This window comes from Amblyomma maculatum, chromosome 6 (genome assembly GCF_055883805.1).
Source record: "Amblyomma maculatum isolate TAMU_Amacu chromosome 6, ASM5588380v1, whole genome shotgun sequence".
Classification (NCBI taxonomy): Eukaryota; Metazoa; Arthropoda; class Arachnida; order Ixodida; family Ixodidae; genus Amblyomma; species Amblyomma maculatum.
In genome coordinates this window covers 28,455,154-28,475,882 of record NC_139349.1, presented here as the reverse complement: position 1 = coordinate 28,475,882, position 20,729 = coordinate 28,455,154, and the positions used below count along the sequence as shown (strand labels likewise).

Here is a 20,729-nt window from a genome sequence, read left to right as displayed (position 1 = left end):
GCAGTCGAGCATCTGTCACAAGTCTGCTTATTGATTTTCAATAATAATAATAATAATAATAATAATAATAATAATAATAATAATAATAATAATAATAATAATAATAATAATAATAATAATAATAATAATAATAATAATAATAATAATAATAATAATAATAATAAGCAGCAGCAGCCGCAGCATCATCATCGTCATCAGCCTGACTATACCCACTGCAGTTCGAAGGCCTCTCCCATATTTCTCCACTTAACCCGGTTCTGTGCTAGCTGCATCCACTTGACCCCCGCGAACTTCTTAACCTTATCCGCCTACCTAACTTTTTGCCGCCCCCTGCTACGCTTTCCTTCTCTTGGAATCCAGTTTGTTACCCTAAGCGACCATCAGTTATCCTCTCTTCGCACTATATGTCCTGCCCATGCCCATTTCTTCTTCTTAATTTCCACTAGAATGTCGGTAACTTGAGTTATTTCTCTGACCCACTCTGCCCGCTTCCTATCTCTTAATGTTACCTCTACCATTTTTCGTTCCATAGCCCTCTGGGTTGTCATCAACTTAAGTAGAACTCTCTTGGTTAGCCTCCACGCTTCAGCCCCATAGGTGAGTACAGGTAAGATGCAACTGTTGTATACTTTCCCCTTGAGTGATACCGGTAAGCTGCTAGTCATAATCTGCGAGTGCTTGCCAAATGCGCTCCATCCCAATCTTATTCTTCTTGTGATTTCCTTTTCATGGTCCGGTTCTGCGGTTACTGCCTGTCCTAAGTAGACATAATCGCCTACTACTTCCTTTGTGATTTTTTATTGTGACTTTCCATGGCAAATCACAAATAAGAATTTTTCTCTTAATTCCGCTCCTTTATAATTCCTTTCATTTTGGAGCTTAAGACATTCTGTTGAGCTATTACGCTCTTAGAATTGGCAGTGGTGAATGCGAGTGAGAAGAATGAAATGAGTTATAGATGTAATAATTTTAGGAATAACACGCATTGAGAAATGAGTTTACGCAGCTAGGAGCAACTTATAATTGTAAGGGTTTGAAAGCGCTAGCTTGCTAAGAAAAGAAGGCAAAACACACGCACTTAGGCGTACGTGACAAGGTAACGCTTTCTAAAATGTAGGATATAATATAACAACTAGTCCCAGTAATCTCTCTTCTATATCCTTATTCAGTATAACTTTGTTATTGAGCGAAATCCCTTTGTGATGTCATATTTAAGAGTTACTGCTAAAACGCTTAATTATTCTTGATGCCAGCATACGAGCAAGATTCCGTGCGTTGTTACAGATTTAATAATCCCAACAGACCCAACAAGATGACCGCATTGATCAAAATGCCTGCCAGAAGACCCCATCGGCACAAGACGCCGCTACACATAAGAACATCACCCCTGCCCACGCCATGCGGTGTGTGCCTGAATCCCAGCCATCGGAGCTTGGAGATCTGTGTGCTCAATAGCCTCCTGGACTAGGTTTCACTCAGTCCTGATCGTGGCGGCAAGCCCTTATGTTCCTTTTCTTTTTATCTTTGTCGTTCTTCTTTGTCCAAGATCGGGACGATCCCTCGATGGCTCCGGGTAGCGTCACAGACGCGGAAGAAAAAGCGAACAGTGGCGAGGGCAAGAGCGCTGGCTCTAGGCTCGCCGGTATTCATCAAATTCGTCTCATCGTCATCCGTCATGTTTTGTCTGTTTTGGCTTCCCGTTTTAATGGCTTTGCGTACCGTTATATTATTGATGGAAACTGAGTAATATACGAATACTTATTTTCTGGGTCTGAAAAAAAGACAGTTTATCATTATTGCCGCTATTCACATTCGACGTGCGCACGTGCGGAACGAGGAACCGGGAAATGAAGAGGAAGAAAAGTGTAGGTCCAACCAGCCGTCATGGATGAGGACGCCAGCAAGGGCCAGCATAGCACCCGGAAAAAGTCAAAGCACAGCAAGAGAAAAGCGTCGAAAGCATACTCGAAGGTCCTTGGACATCCTGTAAGTGCTGCGGTTTTTTTTTCTTCTTCTTTGAACACTCCGTAAAGGGCTTGTTCCGCCGCCGCAGCGACTCAGGTGGGCGCTATGCAGCTGGCGCTTGTTTCCCAACAAGTGGAGACTGCAGGGTGGAGGAAAACTTTGCAGCCGAAAGAAGTTTTACTCCCGAGGTGCCATTTTGCTTTGCAGGCTGAAACACAATTTAATTGGGCAACAGTATATGAGATAACTGCGCTACTGTCACGGTAGTCCTCAACATAATTCCTTGGCAATTTTTGGCAAAGCTGGCCGTATTAGGTTTAAAAACTAGCGATCACCTAAGCAATACGTGGTCTAGCTTGGGATATCGCAGATAACTTAATGTGGCATTTTGGCGACGGCGTCGTAGCATAGAGCAAGGGGTAGTTTTATACGTGAGACGGCAGGAGGCTGCAGACTGCGCCCAGACTTAAGGACGAACACCAGGCTGTTCGAGACGTAGCACGTTTCGCTGCCATAGTGGCATAGTGGTCCGATACATCGGTCAGCGCAAATGACCTGTTCACGCCATCACCGATTTAAATCCTTCTCCTGGCTGATGAAGCTTGCATTTAGCTCAGTTTCATCCACATCGTTTGGCACTTGAAGCCCTGAAACTGTTTTCAGCTACTGAAGCTGTGACCAAGGTGTCTATAGTGTTAGCGATTGTGTTTTTTTTTATTATTCCTGTGAGGGCTTTTCTCTTCCCCAACGCCAGAGGGCACGGTTTTGTGTGGCGGCGTTTTGAGAGACTTCACATGAGGCAGTGGTATGAGAACTGCTCGTGTGCTGGCGTCGGATAGATCATGGGTGCGCGCTTCGTATGCGATGAGTGAGAAGTTCGGTTCCCGTATTCACTTTAGGTGTGATTTTATTACAGCTTTATTTCTTTAATCTCTATACAAAGCAGTGCCTACGCTTCAAGTCAAAGAAACATATGGACAACACTGGCCACCTATGCGTAGTTAGGGGAGAAGAGGAGTGCGATTATTGAAAATATATGTTCCCTCCAATAGCTTTATGACAACCTTATATATGATAATTGGAGTTCTATTAATTTTCGCCCAGCATGTTCTTTCTATGTTTATTTAATTTTAGGCTAAGGTGGCCAGAATATTATGGCCTTCCACCTTCTCGTCCTAGCAAGCAGACACACGCTGGGCCTGGCCATGCACGCAGAGTAGATTTTTAAAAGGCATGGTCATTCTTTATTGTCATCCAGTGAAGTTAGAACCTAGATTGTGTTGCAACCTAGCGCACAGTTTGAGTGAAAAAGTCTGCGACATTTGCTGTTACGTCACATTAAGCAACACGACACGGCAGCAGGGTTAAACCTCACAGGCTGGTTAATTTCTAATACACCTCATCACTTCAGGCCTCCTTCATCCTATTGTGACTAAGGCACATGACAACAGGACGCTGCCACATCGCTATTGTTTGTAAATTAAAAATGATGGGCCTATGCAGTGCCGCAGCTTGGTTATCTCCTCTGTAAATGCCCGGTGTGGAATGGTGCTATTTCTCGTTTGAAAGATTTGCGTGTTGCCTCCGCGGACGGCTTTGCTTTGTATGTAAGGGGATTTTGAAGCTGCCCTGATGTAGCACCCGTATTTCGCTCGCTGCATGCGGCATTACAAGAAATGTAAATCATCGAAATATCATACACAAATTATAGACTTGTCATTATTTTTGTTGACTAAAGGCTGTCTGACTTTAAAGCTATTTGGTTTCGCTTCACACGCAACGTGAAACAAGTTTAGGCAGGCGATTCGAAGAAAAGTCCCCACGCAATGCACTCAGCTCCCGCGTAGGAAAAGTAGCAAATACAAATAAACACATCGTGATTGCCGCATTGCACAAAATGTAGCCCCACAATCCGCGATGAAGTCATAAAAGATATGAAAACGTGTTTGTTTTTTATTTTCATGCTACTTATTTTCAGTAACATTAAGAAAAGCTGCCGCTACAAAATCCGACCCTGCTCGTATAGAGTAGTAAGGAATCTAGAATTGTAGGACGCTCGTAAAAGCACGAAGTCGTCAGTCTTAACTTCATTCTTTGTAAATGTTGCATTCCGTGAAATGCAGCAAGCTAACGACCCTAGGTGTTGTTCGCCAATCGATGGGCTTCCCCTATCACCGCAGTCGCTGCCTTCGGGACCCCTATCACCGCAGTCGCAGCCTTCGGGGCCCCTATCACCGGTAAGAAATCTCTTCTACAGGACTGTCTATATTTCAGGAGAGAGCCACGAAGGAGTCTATAGCTGACACTGCATAATTCATGAACACTTGACTCAAAAGCCGCATATACGCTTTAGATGCAATTATTGTTGCGCGATGCCCTGAGATGAGCACTTTTGGCTGCGCCAGTAGTGCTAGTAGCTCCATTTCAGGACCATTTTAACACCATGATGCAGTGAAATTGGCTGGTCGCATCTCTCTTCCCAGGGGCAACAGGACGTCAGAAATTTCATAATCGTCTTTGTTCCGTATTCTCATGAAAATAATCGTTATTTTCGCATCTATGCTGTAGCCTAGGTAGCCTGAGGGTTTCTTATGATCGCCTTTTTAGACAAATGTCCCTGAAAAAACTTGTAGCATAACAGCCCAAAACATAGAAATGAGAGAATATAAAGCGAACTTGCACTGAACAGAGGGAACCTATTGATTACAGAGGAAAATAAAGAAGAGTAACGTTGAAAGCAGTACTAGGTAATTAAACTATACAATTATGTAACGACACAGGTAAAGAACAGAGATTAACAGTATGAGTTGAATAATTAAATACAAAACGAATACGTAGGCATATTCACACTAGAAAATGATAAAATTACCGGACGACACTGGATAATTATATGGTATTGATGAGGAGCGTCAATGACTAAAGCCTGTAATTATGCTTACATATTAAACACAAAATATGTTTTGACCGTCTTCCTCAAGGGGAAGAAGAACAATGAATGATTTCGATTAACGGCGGGAAGATTGAAGCAGTTAGGAATTTGCCACTTCAGCAGTTTCGTACCGTAATGCGTTCTAGTGAAAGGTTTCAAAAAGAAATGGTATCTTAACGTGTTATAGGGGGAATTCTTAGCGTAGGTAGAAAAGTTAGCTCTTTAGTTTTACCTCTAGATATATATTTTCGGAGAACTGTTGGTAATACAAGGCTTCAATGTTGAGCATACCATCTTTTACAAAGCGTTAGGAGACGTGTTCACAATACAATAGGCCACGAATGAGTCTTTAACCTTTGTTTGCATGAGATCTAACTTCAGCAGGAGTTGTTGTTGGGCTAGTTGGCTTGGATCATGTAAAGCCGTCAAGGCTATGTGCAAAAAAGGACAACCCAAAATACTGAGTCAACGATAAGACTCTTTGCCTCTGTTTTTTGTGTTGTCCTTTTTTGAGCATAGCCTTGATGGCTTTACAATATCTAACTTATTAAAGTTTGATATTGAAGTAACGCGCCAAACGAGTAGATAGTAAGCCAATTGGAAATGAATTAAGGCGAAATATAGCTGACGATTTAAGTTGTTTGGAAGGTAAGCTTGAGTACTGTTCAGCAGCCCTAACATTTGAGCACTACTACTTTTTACCGAATTCACATGTTCTGAAACGCGAAAGTTATCACGAAATTACCCCCAACAATTTATGCTCGGATGCTCTTAATGTCTGAAGGTTAAATTTTAGAGTAACGCAATGTGGGCCCGCTTATTTCTAGGACCAAATAATATGAATTTTGATTTTTTTCACATTTAAATTAGCTCGATTATCATGAGGTCATTGAGATAGATTTTGAAGCCATAAGTTTGCGATGGAGCAAAGGAATGTTAAATCATCAGTAAAAGGGAAAACATGTATCATCCGCGTAGAAAATAGTATATTGGGTGTTGGAAAGTGAGCCCATGTCACTTATATGAGAAAAATTATATGATCTAGAATGGAGCTTTCGACGCTGTGTATTGTGACATATTGCTTACGATTTGATAAGTAACTCCATATCAGTTGAAGTGGAAGCCCTCTTATGCCATAATGAGATAAGTTGGTGCATAAAATGTCGTGCTTTACAGAATCAAACATGTTAAGAAGTACCGCAAGATCCAAACAGAGAACATACAAATGCTGAGTGGGGTACCTTAATAATAGATATGTTATCAAGCAGCTCGGAGCTTGCTTGCAGTGTTCTTAATACACAAAGTATTGCCCTTTATGGTCTTTCCAGTTGAGTGTCAGCACCAATGTCGTGGACACGGGAGGATTTTCTTCAGGGCCAATGCTGTCCAAAAGCCAAACCCAACGAAAGAAGGCGAAAAAACCGAAGGAACCATCGACAGAAGCGCCAAAGGGACTGCCAAAAGGACCACCGAAGGGACCGGCACATGAACCATCGGTGAGACAATCCGTCGGGCTGCGTGGTAGGAATCTGCTAGATGAACAACAAACCCCCAATTCAAAAACTGAGCAGTTTCACTTTTATGCTGCTCCTCCCCCTCTCCCCGCAGTGGACGATGGCTTCAAGTATACTTCAGCTGACTATGTGAATTTTAGTTATATTTAGTTCTTTTTCCGACCTTCACTTGCCCGATAACTCCGAAGAAAAACTATGCACAATTGCCGGTGCATCCTTATCTTTTCGGCTGCTCATTCTTAAGCTAACGAAGTATTCTGCCACCTTACACCGTAGCTCTCCACCACGGCTCCTCTTTCTCTCTTCCGGCTTTCACTCCCACCTTTCGAAATCAATCGTTTGCCCCGCCGGGGTGGTGCCTCGTGCGGACAGAAGAGAAAATAGAGAAGAAAGAAAAAAGAAGAAGGAGAGAAAGACGCGCTCCGCAATAGCCGTCGTCCATCACCGAAGCGGTGGCGGGTGCAATGATGGCCTACAACAGATACAACTTCGCTGGCAGGCTAGCCCCCGCCGCAAGCGGCAGTGACCTACCTGTCCCAGCCACATCAGGGTCAGGATCAGCCACCTTTCATCGCCCCCTTGAGGCAGCGGAGGTGGCTCAGCTACAGAGTCAGTAGCAGGCCCGTGCATTTTCTTTTCCTTGCTTCCTACAGCCACAACAACAGCTCGGTTAAGGTGTAGTAGTGGTTATTTATTGTATATACAAACGGAAGGAAAAGATGTTTGCCAGCCCTGGTATCTGCTATCTGATATCTGAAGCACCTGAGCTGGGGCGGCGGATATAAAGGGATGGAGAGGAAGAGGTAAACGAAATCAAAGGTGAGCGATAGGGAGAAAGAAAAGGGTAGGTAAAAATAAAAGATATATACAATATGGTACAGCATACAGTAGTTTGCTTGAAGACCACCCGCAAATGTCTTGGGTCACTGAGCGCTCGGCACATTGGGCAGGCCTCCGCAATAGCTCTGCGTCCAGGTAACTGTTCACTACACATGCACGTGCACACTGTACAAAACACCGACGGTCATCGTGGGGCGATCGGCCGTTACTCTCCGAAATAGCACACGCGGAGCGTTCGGTTACAGCGCGCACAATCTTGCGAGGTGAAATAGGCTGGTCATAAAGCCCGCTTGTTTGATATATTCACACAGGCTCACGTGTGTTCGCTCGCGGACGCGCGCACTGCCCGGCAGCCACAGGAGCACAGCTACGCTGTCCGGGATTACCCCCTGCGCTCTGTAAGCCGCCAGAAACTCACGTCGGGGTTTGGCTAGTGCTGCACAGTGCAGTACAAGAAGTTCGAGAGTTTCTACCACGCCACAGCCGTCACACACGCACGGGGGGCAAGTCCGTGGCGCATCCGTTGTTTCCCAGGCCACACACATCCAATGCGTGCACGGAGGATCATTGCGCGTTGCAGCCGTCAGCGAGCGGCCGCTGACACTGAATGTGCTCACCTCTCGCGATGCGTGGGTCGGGGTGCTGCGTCTGGTGGTGGTCGTCAGTCCCTGCACGCACATCCTTCAAAGCGAGTTGCTCGTCGCTAGGAGGGAGTTCAAGTGCTGCTGTCGCGAGCTCGTCGGTACGTTCGTTGCCCTCTCCTCGGTTAAGGTGTCCGCGCAGAATTTACAGATACGGCGCCTTTTCTTTGCTGTCAACCAATTTTAAACGCCGTTGATGCCTGCAGTACTGCGTCTATTTTTATATGCTCTGTGGTGCGGCGTTCGAGGAAGCGCCAAATGAAAGGCGCCGCACGGACGCCTGGATCGAACGATCGGCGTGGTCAGCTTCGTATATGCGTGAATCTCCTGGTGACGTCATCACCAGTCATGACGTCATAACTGGATGTGGTCATATCTTCTGGTTATTATACATGACATGGTTATTAGACGTCATGATGACGCCACTGCCGATGACGTCGCCGTGATGGTGCCATAGTCATGTCATTTCTCATGACTATTTAGTGATGACTAATGACTAATTAAAAGTAGTTAATGACTAGTTAATCATTAGTTAGTACTGGCTAGTGACTAGTTAGTCATTAGTACTGGCTAGGAAATTAGCCTGATTGAGTAATTAACTAAGTCAACACAGACTCACTTTGGGTACTACCACACCAACCCTCTAATTAGGCGATTACTCGCCTAAGTACAATTGGTCTCGTTTGAAATTTACGGCCTGTGACGTCATACCTTGATTGATCAACTGAAAAACGTGGAAAGCGGGACATTTTTGGCGACACATTCCTGCTGATAACGATGAGCCATTAAAGGCTTCCGCCTTAACGAACTTCATCGCTCACTTCAGCTTGACTAAAGAAGTGATAGAATATTTTTACAGGGATGTTTTCTACCCTTTAACGTTTTCGAAGCTCACCATTGACAATTCATGATCGCTAAATTCCGTAGCCACGAGCCGGAGAAGGCGGCAACGACGTTGACGAGTACCATGGCTACCACCAGCGCCTCGAGCTCGACGAGCTTCATGAGAGCAAGCAGCACAAAGATGTGTGCCATGTGCCGACACCACCAGCCGTGGATATTTCGTCGGCTTTGCCCACGGGCCCCTGGGCACCCGCTGCAAGCTCCGACATAAACCGCGCCCAGATAGCGTTGCTCGCCGCCGTCACGGTGGTGATGACGGTGCTTATCGGAGCCGCCTTCATCGCGTCTGTGGGCGCGCGTGGCTTGACGACGAGGTTGTGCACGAGTTCCGCGTGCGAACGCCAGAGAAAAATGCTCTCCGACTGCCTCAACGAATCAGTGCACCCGTGCAGCGACTTCTACGGGCACGTGTGTTCTCGTTGGGACGCTGCGGGCAACGGTCCGCTCAAGGATTACGTCCACCAGCAGTGAGTGGGTTGGAATAGACCCTTCTGGAACTAAGTCCTCCACATTCGTCTTGTAACGTAAGAACCTTGTGCGGTTGACTTTACCGAGCGATGTATTAGGACCACAAGAGTCAAAAAGCGGCGGCCGCCAAGATCATGATGGCCTCCGCTTCCTAAACCTTATGGTTGAAATCGTGGTGCACGCGTAGACACACACACACACACACACACACACACACACACACACACACACACACACACACACACACACACACACACACACACACACACACACACACACACACACACACACACACACACACACACACACACACACACACACACACACACACACACACACACACACACACACACACACACACACACACACACACACACACACACACACACACACACACACACACACACACACACACACACACACACACACACACACACACACACACACACACACACACACACACACACACACACACACACACACACACACACACACACACACACACACACACACACACACACACACACACACACACACACACACACACACACACACACACACACACACACACACACATTTTAGATTGAAAAACAGCGCACTGCAAAGGATTTTTACGAATTCAATTTTACTTGGCTCAGCTCGCTAACCACGGCAACATTACTTTCTGAATCTGAGCTGGCTCAGTTTGCATCTTCGACAACACCGGATACTGGAAATTTGATGTATGGTGTGATAGGTGACTATAGTAATTTTGCATAACTTAAAGGAGTACAGTGAGTCCACACCTAATGTACTGCACTTTTATCGCGTGCTTGCATGACATTCTCGTAAGTGTTTTCTCAGTTCTTTCTGTATGTCGCAGGTTCATGACCAAAGTGGCGATGAGAGCACTCCACCTTACTGTTCCAGCCAAAGGGCAGACAGGTGTAGAAAAAGCCGCTGGGCTTTTCCAGTCCTGCGCAGCTGTCTACAGTATGAAAGCCAATCATATTGATGAGACGCGACACCTGTTAGACAGCTTGGGCATCCATTGGCCCCATCGCAACAACGACACCCGTGTGCTTCGTATATTCCTCTCTATGTCGACCGGCTGGGGATGGGCCGGTGTGCTACAGTTTGTCTCGCCACGCAATGGACACGTTGCGGTGAGGCCGTCATCCTTTTTCGATTTGCTCCTGCGACAGAGGAAGCTAATGCTAGAAACCGACGTCAAGCAGGATCTCTACAGAAAGTATTTCGACAGTATGGTGACCACGTTCCAACGAGAAGGAACCGAGACGCCCTCGTATGGTCAACTGATAGAGCTCGAGGAGAGAATAGTACCAAGCCTAACTGACACCCTGAGAAGTCCCGATTTAAGCTTAATGAAGGACGTCAGCCTGGATACCATAGCTAGTCTGACATCCAGTTACATCCCGAAGACCGAATGGGAAGAGCAGCTCAGGGCCGTCTTCAATAGTTCAGAGGGGACAAAGTTCACCTTCACCATCAGCGCCCCTGACTTCTTCAAACACTTCTTTGTTCTGGTAGCGTCACAGACCGAGAGCGCCATGACCTACTACCTCGGCTGGAGTGTTGCCCAGGCACTCTCTTTGCTGACTAATCGTGAATTGATATCGCGCTTCTACTTGAGCGACATATTAGCAGACAGAGATCATAAGTTATTCTGCGCGAGCATTGCTCTCAGATACCTGGGCTTCCCTTTCTATGTGGAGGATATCAGACATGAAGTAAACGACGAGATGCTCGGTGATGTCTTAGAAGTGCAATCTGCCGTGCAGAACGCATTTAGAGAACGTCTTCAGGGCAATGCGTTGGCCGATACCTTGCCGAAGAGCCTGCTTGAAGAAGGCTGGCTGAAGCAATCTTTGGAACTTCTGCAGTCCACCGGCGCGGAAGCGCCAGATAAATTCGAGCAAGGACTTCCCGACATGGGGGACAACATTTTTGAAAACATACGTCTGGTCACTGAGCGCAGTCGATCGAAGGAAGGCAACAAGAGCTTCGGTTACTTCGAGGAGGCCGGCACTTCACAGGTGTCCTTGACGAATGAAGGCCATTTTATGCTGCTGCCCTTAGCGCTGGAGAAATCATTCTATAGCGTAGATGCACTGCCTGCAGTGAAGTTTGGCATCCTCGGAGCCCAAGTTGCGGAGGCTTTGACGAATGTAGTCTTCCAGGACGTCAGTGCTTTCAGCAGCAGGCTACAACTGACCTTTACTCTCAAGCTCGCCTGCTTCTTCAACCGACAGTTGCTTCTCAGCCAGATCCAGCCGCAGCAGATGCAGTTGGTCAGAACTGTGACGTCACTCCGCATCCTACTGAAGGCGCTGGCAAATCCGACGCGGAAGTTGAGGCCAGCCAGGCTGCCTGGCTATGAAGCGCTTACAGACGCGCAGACGCTCTTCATCTTCTGGTGCATCTTGCACTGTGGCAGCCAGGAAGGGAGGCGTCTGTGCAACGACCCTGTCACCGTGATCAGTGATTTTGCGCACGCCTTTGGCTGCGAGCAAGGCGCAGCGATGTACAGTGGCCGGAACTGCGCGATTATGTGAATAAATTTTTGGGGTCGAAAAATGACATCGTCGTGCTTGTGATAGCTCACGGGCTGTTCGAAATAAGTAGAGGAACTGAGCAGCTGGATGCTTGCTTTTTCATTTTGGACTTTTATATGAAAGGCAAACGAACCATGAAATTGTCTCTTTACGATATATTTAGTATTACATTTTGGTTTCTTGATATCACATAACTAGCGTATTTTTACCGCTAATAAAAACTCAGCAGTAGAATTTTATGTGCTAATTTTATGGCCTTCTTTTCGTGTTATTTTCATTCGTTTTCGGTTGGGTTATACACTTCGTTAAGCGGTGCAATTTTGTGTGACGTAGTCCTCATTCGATCATAATTTCACATTTCCACGCTTTCACTACGTAGTATTGAGCATCCGCATCTTTATGGGTCGCGTTGGATTACGTTTAGTTTTTCTTCTGTAGATGGGCAGTGTTATAGACTGTTTCAAAGGCTAGTGATAAAGGTTATACGAGACGACGAATGAATATTTTTACCTGCGAGTGCATGTTTTTTCTTTAGAGTAGCACCTTTATTCAACTTTCATTTTTTGGACCGGTAGCTGTTACCGTGGGAAGCTTGTATATACAATCTCCTGATTGGCAGTCAATTTTCATTACAACGATGCCGGTGCTATAAGCGCTACCAGTATCTGCACAGAATGCCCTGCTTCAATATCATGTGTGCGACTATGCAGGAAAGAAATTTTTATCCATAGCAATAGATTTCGACAGCAGTTTTTAGTTATGAGTCGAAAGTTTTAGACCGTCTGTACGACATTTAATAACCAAATTATGTGTTTTTACTACGTGATGCAACGTGAAATTTCCTTATGCTTTTTCTTTGTATACGACTTGTCCTTCATTGCGCAGATGTTAACCATTTTCTCCCGGGAAGTCAATTTGCTTTTTTTTTTGGTGTGTGTGTGCTGTGGCCCATACCAATTTGAAATTCAGACTAATGGTGTGTGCGTTGAAAGTTGGGGGCTTTTTGATCGCAGCGCATTGTGGTCATCGTGCCTTTAGCATTTGCTTGTTAACGATGGTGTTGTTCTGTGACGTCATCTGTTCTCTGTACAGAACAAAAACGTGTCTTGATCTTAAAGGCCGTTTGGGACGACTCATGTGACGCAAAATACCTAGACTGTGTGTTTTGATACTACTTTTAAAATTACAAAAAAAAAAGCCTCGCCGCGGTGGTGCAGATGTTAGGGCGCTCGACTGCTGTGCCCATGGATGGAGGATCGAATGCAGGACTCTGTGGTCGCTTTTTCATGGAGGCAATAGCCAAGGCGCCCGTGTTCTGTGCGGCTTAAGCGCTCGTTATGGAGCACCAGGTAGTCAAAATTTCCGGACCCTTTCAATAAGGTGTCTCTCAAAGCCTTAGTCACTTTGAGACGGCAAAGGCCATAAACCAAACCTAACCGTAATCACAAATATGAGTCAAGGGGTAATTTTTAAGACCGTATTCCATCAATTTCGGCCAATGAGAAAAATATCGTTCAACAGAAAAAGCATTTTATCGCACATATTTCTAATTTCTCCAGAAAACATACTCAGAGCTCCTAATTCCTGACGTCATCAATTCCAGTACATTAGTTTCAGTGTGCAAGCAGACTTGTCGAGAAGCACATGCTTGCACATTCGTTAAGGAAGACGCCGCTAATAAAACAGCCAACTCGGAATTAGTACCAATTTTCCAAACATTTGTATCCCAACGCATGTAGCGTGGTCAAATATAACACCTAAATATGTGCCAGAAGTGTTTAAAACGACCTTTTGCAGATGTGTTGCACACAAAAATTATAGACGAATCCCGCTCCTTATGGCCCTGGCACAAAATTAAATTTCTTTGATGTTTATGACGAATATCTGCCATCATTGCCAAACATGGGAGAGGTAAGACGATCAGATCATTTTTTTGGTTTGATTTTCGTAATCATGCAATCAAGGGTAAACGTCTACAACCTGCTACCGCCTACTGGAAGCCATTGAAAGCCGCCAAACACAGTTTTCGGCACCGTAGGCGGGTCCCCGATCACTACTGCTTCCCGGTGACTCTTCAAGCATGACTGAGGTACGCGCGTCTAGGTTTCTGCTGGTAGGCTTCCGGACACCTGCTTTAACGGCAAAACACAGTCGGTAAAAACTACAGGAAATGTTCTGTTGTCGTGACAGAATTTCTGTGCGCTTCTTGACATTCAACTTGTTGAGACCGGGGAAACTTCTATAGGATAACGTCAGAATATGTGCTTACAACAGAAGTGTACAACACAAATACAGAAAGAAAGGTGACATACAGGTAACAAGTACTACAAAACTACAGAAAAATTTGCTGTTCGGGACAGAACTACAATATATTATGCATTTTGACATGGCTCCGCAGCCTCTTTCGACTAGGAGGCATGCACAAGGAATTAAACTGCATGAGAGTGGACATGTCGCTGCCATGAAAGCTCAGCGTCAAAGTATTGTCTATAGGCATTTGGTGTTTACTGCAAAGGAGCGTTACTACCCTTGCATAAGTCTAGAAGGCGATTATTATAACCCACGGAAGTTTTTACTACGGACGAATGCAGATAAGCGTTTGTCCAGCCAATATTATACTTCTCTTTGCCATCGTCCGAACTGCTTAAAGTGTGTGTATACTTGCGTTGAGGTAGCTGCGTAGGAGTTTTGATTGTTGATGTAAACGCGCTGTTATGAAATATAGGCATCCAGAAACAAACACATTTAAAATTAACTATATATCAATGCGGACATGCGTAGTATTTTTGTTTGTTACTAATGCGTAAACTGCTTCCCCCTATGACATGTGGCTCGTCATCAAAGGGAGATGAAAAATCGTAATGGTTATTTCAGCGGATGCGACGCTTTTGTCCAGTTTTTTTTTTTGCCTGGAATTTTCGTGAGGAGCTCGATAGCCAAATTCTTGAGATGAAAACCCCGACAGCTGTGGCGAAGTGGTTAGGGCGTTCAACCACTCAGCCCAAAGATGCGGGATGGCATTCCGGCCTCTGCGTCCGCTTTTCGGTGGAGGCGAAAGGCAAGACGTCCCTGTTCTGTGCAGTCGTTAGGCGCGTAGAAGAAGGTGGTTCCCGGAGTCCTCAATCACGGCGTGACTTAGTCGCTTTGGAACGTTCAACTCCATCAACCATTGTATCTTTTTTTTTTTTTTTTGAGGATGCATCATATTAATTGTGCGATAAAAAGTAGAAAATAGAACTCGACGTTCAGTGCACGCTCTTTTTTGTGTGTAACAGGCGTTATAGTTGTTGTGGCTGTAGGAAGAAGGAAAAGAAAATGCATGGGCCTGCTACTGGCTCTGTAGCTGAGCCACCTCCGCTGCTTCGTGCGGACAGAAGAGAGAAAGTAGAGAAGGACGCGCGCCGCAACAGCCGTCGTCCACCATCTAAGCGGTGACGGGTGCAATGACGGCCTATAAACAGATAAACCTACCCCCGTAGGGCCAGTAACAGCCACCCTTCCCACCCTTCACCACCTTCTCTCTTAGGCGTTATTGATAACGTGAGAGATGCTGATAACAGAAAGCGCCCCTCACTGACCTGAGGAGAAAATATTACCACGAACCTTTCAATACTGTATTTCTTCTTTTTGAACAGCCGCCGGCATGCGGCTTTATCACTGCGATTCCAGCGAATCGATTATGTATTCTTCGTTTGTTCATTTCTTTTGTCGCGTGACGTATCCTTATTTTCTTTTTCGCGCAAGATCCGCCGACATGCATCTCGAACCTTCTAGCCCTTCGTTTGTTTTTTTTTACAATGTTCCAGTGTATGCTTGTCACGGGTTGCGCTTTTATCTCGATATTTCATCTCAGCCTTTAAAACGAGCGCTGAAGCGCGAAACTGGGATTCTTAGTTCGACGAGCGTCGACCGCGTCTTAGTTCGCTTAGTTCTTTTTGCGGGCGCAAGTCAGCCCAATAAAGAGTTTTATTCAGGTGCAACACCAGTGTCTTCGTTTCCGGATACCAGGCTTATCACTACTACGTGACAATATTTCTTAATAATCCCATTTAATATTCACGCATTTCAAAGGGCATGAGAAAAACAAAATGTTGCAGCACTGCCGCGAGAATCAGCCACATTGTACTGCCCGCAGTTGAAGCCTCCTCTCACACAAATTAAAATTTAGGCGTGCTATTTTATGTGCTCGTGCCGAATTATATTTTTCTCACACTGGGGGGGGGGGGGGGGGGGTGGGGGGGGGGGGGGGGGAATCTTGTGTACTTTTGATCGCGACTCTGCATTCGCTTTGCGCACCTTAGGGCTGCATTCTAGACTATACCTAACAAACAGCCTAACAGCATGGTCCAATCCTGTTCGCTCTGCCCGTCTCACGCACCTTCATAACAAGCGGAATTTGTTTTGAAAACGCGTTTCTCGCTACGTTTCAAGCGGAAGACATAGGACGCGCGATATGGCAGGGGAAAAGCTAGTCCTTCATTTGCATCTTTCTTTTTAAATTGTAGTACGTTTTCTTATTGAAAGCACTGTTTGCAGCCTACGCTTACCGTAGTTTCATCTTCATAATTTCTTCAATATATTGAGTGCCCATTTTAAAACCTCAATATTGGAACAAAATTTTGCATTTAAGGCTTGTCGTTATTGGTCAGATCGAAAGCAAATTCCCGGCAATATCGAAAATAAACCTCCCACCAAAGGTTGTAAAAAAAAAAAAAAGAAAAAGAAAAAAAAGAAGAGGTGCTTATTTAACAACTTCTAACGTCCTGTTGTACTTTTTTATTTTTGCATAGGAACAGTAGATAGGTATAGCAAGATGAACCCAGTATTTGGAGCCTCTGGGATAGCTTTTAAGAAATAGAGCTGTTGCCTACAGCTAGGATTTTCCTTGCGATTACTCTGTATACATTAATTTCTCCTTATGGCTTGAGGTAAGATTCACTGTCGGACCAAGGCATAGGTGTCACACAAGCACAAGTAAGTATATTTTTATTTTTAAAAAGAAAAACACTTTAAATCAAAAGACAGCAGATGTTACCTAGATTTAAAATGCATGTATAGAAACTTAGAAAGAAAGCAGTCGTTTATCACTACTACCTTCTTTGTATTTTGTTCCGATTCATTTGTCTCCATTCAGCACTCAATTGTACCCCATTGCAATTGGCTTTACGGACCCGGAATAGAATAGGCAGTCCCCTCGATAGAGGTTACAAAGTTGGTCAAGTTAGTTGAGATGCAGGCCTAAAGAAACGTGAAAGGGAAAGCGAAGAACAGAAAGAACGACACAGAATTTAGAATTATTCAAATTTCATTGTTTGGCCGATGAAGTTTTCGGCCGCATCTCTTGCACCTGAAAGATAATTTGAATTTGCACCTTTAATTATTTTGCGTCGGTGTCAGAAGATTGCCGCCCTATATTTTATAGCGGAACAGGAAGACGAGGAACAAGCAAAAGCACAAAAAAAAGAACTAGTACTTTTGTCGGACCTTCGTTTTGTTGCGTTATGGACCAGAAACCATACCCATCGCCTGAGTCCTCACCCTGATATGATGGCTGCGTTTGGTTGGTGGCTTTAGTTGCTTGCTTTGTCTTTGTATTTTTTTTTTTCATTTGCGTTCTTGCATACTAATGCGCCTTTCTTGAGTAAACTTCAGTTGCGCGTTACCGTGTGTCCGTGTTGTTCTTGCTGTCGTCAGAGTTTCCTTTTCGCGACTTTTCACCACCGAGTCTCCCATATGTAGTACTCCCTTTCAACTTTGTCTTCCTATACTCGGGTAACATATCGAGAACTATAAATTTAGAGGCACCCCTGGAAGTGCTGCGCTTGTAATACCACATCGTAAAGAGTTGCACGCATAGTAGCCGCTTTGGGAAAAGCTCACTAGAAGAGATGCTCGCCATGACCCCACAAATGTTCAGAGGCAAGTTCGCTGTGGTACGCATTTCATAACATGGCGGACGCACCTTAATATAACACCACTGCTCAAGTAACACAGACCACAGCAATATTATGTTGACCATTTATTCAACAGCGCTGAATTCACACTTTAATGAACTCCTCCTTGGTTATATATCACATGCTGAATCCTCCGGTAACCTCTAGCGCTGCACCTGTGACGAAAGAACTGGCGGTGGGTGAGCACAGAAACTTGATCGCCTCAGCAATCTCGCAGGGCTGGGCGGATCTCTTAAGAGGCGTCATGCCGTCACAAAGGACTTTGATTTCTGCGGGCAAGATGGCAGTCATAGGGGTATCCGTCCAGGCGGGCAGCACGGCGTTGCAGCGAATGCCATGCGGAGCCAGCTCCTGGGCCACTGTCTTGGTGAGGGCCACTACGCCAGCCTTAGAAGCTGCGTACGCACCGCTATTGCAAGCACCGGTCTTGGCCACAATGCTGGCTACGTTTACGATGGCCGCACCCCCTTTTGGCAACACTGTAAATGGCTTGGTCATCTCACGGCTGGCTTCTCGTGTCACCAGGAAGGTTCCCTGCAATGTGATATGGTGAGCGTTAGCGATTACCCAGCTGGTCAAACGGCATAAACGCGACAGTACTACGATCGAGCTAATTGTTTAGAGTTTCTTTTAAGCGTTGAAATTCTTGAAAATGTTTTCTCTGTAAATGTGGGTGCTGTCTAAGCAGATTTATTCGATCTGCCGAATGCTACATTTCCTCTGGCGCTAGCCACGCAGGTGGTATTAAGGCTGCGAAGATCCAGCCACCATAAATGCCAGTTAAACGCCAGTTCTTGAAATGGGCAACAAGTCAGAATTATAGTCTTAAAAAAGCTACGCATGACCAACAAGTTTCGTGGAATCAAAATGAAGTATTTTAGTTCTTGTCCTCTTGAATCCGATGGCTTTTGTTGATAAAAGAAACATACTTAGACAATAACTTGACACAGCGAAATAGTGTTTTGAGAGCACACCATAGAATTCAATAGTTCGATGTCTCACCCTGAGGTTGACTCCAACCACTTCGTCGAAGAGCTCATCGCTAGTGTCGACGATACTGGCCGTACGCATGATGCCGGCGCAGTTAACGAGGATGCTTAGCGGCAAAGGAATCTCGCTGATGACGATGCTGAAGAGCTGCTTTACGGATCGGGAATCGCTTACGTCCACTTGTACAGCACAGTGTTTTCTGTCGCCTGCAATGCATCAATCCAGAAAGCGTGAACGTATAATTACGGCCTGGAAACATAAGCAGCTATAGATATCAATTATCGCAGTATATTATTAGTGCTCCGAAGATGTGAATTAATAAGCAAAAAGGAACAAAATGCTAATACGCATGTAGTATCATCAACGGGCGTTCATCGCATTCCATCCAGCTCTACCACCTGAACGCTTATTTATAACTTTATGGAGGCGTTCAGAAAAGAAAGAGGATGACGACGGTAACGGTGCTAAAAAGAAGCAGGGGTGAGTTCCTATTATCAGAGCAGTCTGGAAGAGGACAGCTGCACCGGAGTGCTCATTGCGCGTACACGCGTATTCTGGCTCATTTCGCCTCTGTGTTTCGTCATACGGCGCTTATCGACTCGACGCTCGTGCATTCAGGTAAAAAAAGTGGGAGGGTGTACATACGCAGCCGATGTAGGTTCTTTCGGCAAGGTAAAAAGTAGTATTTTTAAGAAATAAGCGTGCCGATGTCGGCGATAGGTTGCGTCAATGGATGCCCCGGCTGTTGCACTTAACCTTTAATACTATTACGCTATATTGTGAGGGTGCACTTGTGCATACTATGCGTCGTTTTTCTTTCTTGCATAGCCCTGTCCTCACGGAGGGGAGGACGCTCTGTTCGCTCTCTAATGTGGATCTGTGAAGTGAAAAGATTAAAACCTGACATTGAGAAGCCAAGCCTTCAGCCATGACAGCGCACCGTGGTCCAGACAAATTTTTTCGGGCTGGTGTGAGCGCGAGCGTTGTAGCCAGTATCGGCGGCGTAAGTGGAAAAAGTGGTGAAAACTCAGTATGCCCGCCTTTCTTCACCGGGGGCGCAAAATCTACACTGAATGCCCAAAATCGCTTTGAAAAGTAATATGTACATATGCTGCGCTCATATACCCGTATAAAACATTTTTGAACTGCATCAGCTTTAATGCACACTGCCAAAATAGCAGAAAAACCGGTGCGTTATTATTTTTTTTTTTTTTTTACATCCCTCGTACGTTTGCTCGGTTCTTGCGACTCAAAACATTTTACGCAAAACCAGCCGGAGTGCCGTAAGCGGGCACCATACCCTTCAATATAAATAAAACTTTACTAGAACTTAAATTTGAAATTGAGTAGTAACCGATTATAAGCTGTGTGACTGACCTCAGTCCACGAATATTGGGATTTTTCAATAGCTTACCTGGCAGCGAATTGGCCACGGTCTTCGCAGTTTCAAGCTCCTTGTCAGCGACGACCACAGTGGCCCCTTCAGTAGCCAGAGTGTTGCAAACAGCTGCACCAATGCCTCCGGCCCCTCCTGTCACTAGAGCCAGCCGCCCGTTGAGAGACATGTCTGCTGCACACTTTCGCAAGCTACGTCGCTTTCCAAATGTAACCCCCTATAAGTAAGCCAGTGTTATCGAGCACCTAGAGGGCACCCATGTAGTCGTAGCGCTGCGTAATTGATAACTTTGGCGTATCTAGTTCGCATACTGCTTCATCACGGACTGTGCAATGCGCTCGTGGGTTCACTTAGTCATTTGGGACTGCAGGTTCGACCCGTGTTCCGACCGAGATAAAGAGACGTAGTCAGACGACGTGCGACCTTGGCGCGTTGGAACTTCTGTGGAATGCGTGTCTCCTCATAGGCAACCTGCAATAAAGTTTGCTGTGTCGATCGTCGCGCCGTAACACATATTCTAGCGAGAAGAGCAAACACTTCTGAGGCGGCTTTTTGGGGCGTTCACACGCCACCT

General features: G+C 45.5%; 2 protein-coding genes across 2 annotated transcripts; one reads left to right on the top strand and one right to left on the bottom strand.

Moving 5' to 3' along the window:
• Positions 1–1,884: 1,884 nt before the first annotated feature.
• Positions 1,885–11,815, top strand: LOC146185312 (neprilysin-1-like). Its single transcript, XM_084607797.1, has 4 exons — positions 1,885–1,986; positions 6,223–6,390; positions 8,817–9,259; positions 10,123–11,815. The coding sequence occupies exons 1-4, from the start codon at positions 1,885–1,887 to the stop codon at positions 11,813–11,815; spliced, it is 2,406 nt and encodes an 801-aa protein (XP_084463923.1).
• Positions 11,816–17,805: 5,990 nt separating this feature from the next.
• On the bottom strand, positions 17,806–20,584 carry LOC146185311 ((3R)-3-hydroxyacyl-CoA dehydrogenase-like). Its single transcript, XM_084606256.1, has 3 exons — positions 20,174–20,584; positions 18,772–18,965; positions 17,806–18,303 (listed from the first exon to the last, which is right to left on the bottom strand). The coding sequence occupies exons 1-3, from the start codon at positions 20,322–20,324 to the stop codon at positions 17,887–17,889; spliced, it is 762 nt and encodes a 253-aa protein (XP_084462382.1). The 5' UTR covers positions 20,325–20,584; the 3' UTR covers positions 17,806–17,886.
• Between the last annotated feature and the right edge of the window lie 145 nt (positions 20,585–20,729).

Excerpts from the sequence above, each read along its gene's own strand:
- LOC146185311 (XM_084606256.1), bottom strand. The coding sequence starts at position 20,324 with ATGTCTCTCAACGGGCGGCTGGCTCTAGTGACAGGAGGGGCCGGAGGC. Across the intron at positions 18,966-20,173 it reads CGTGGCCAATTCGCTGCCAG|GCGACAGAAAACACTGTGCT; the intron begins GTAAGCTATTGA and ends GATGCATTGCAG. Across the intron at positions 18,304-18,771 it reads TGGTTGGAGTCAACCTCAGG|GGAACCTTCCTGGTGACACG; the intron begins GTGAGACATCGA and ends ATCACATTGCAG.
- LOC146185312 (XM_084607797.1), top strand. The coding sequence starts at position 1,885 with ATGGATGAGGACGCCAGCAAGGGCCAGCATAGCACCCGGAAAAAGTCA. Across the intron at positions 1,987-6,222 it reads CGAAGGTCCTTGGACATCCT|TTGAGTGTCAGCACCAATGT; the intron begins GTAAGTGCTGCG and ends TGGTCTTTCCAG. Across the intron at positions 9,260-10,122 it reads AAGGATTACGTCCACCAGCA|GTTCATGACCAAAGTGGCGA; the intron begins GTGAGTGGGTTG and ends TGTATGTCGCAG.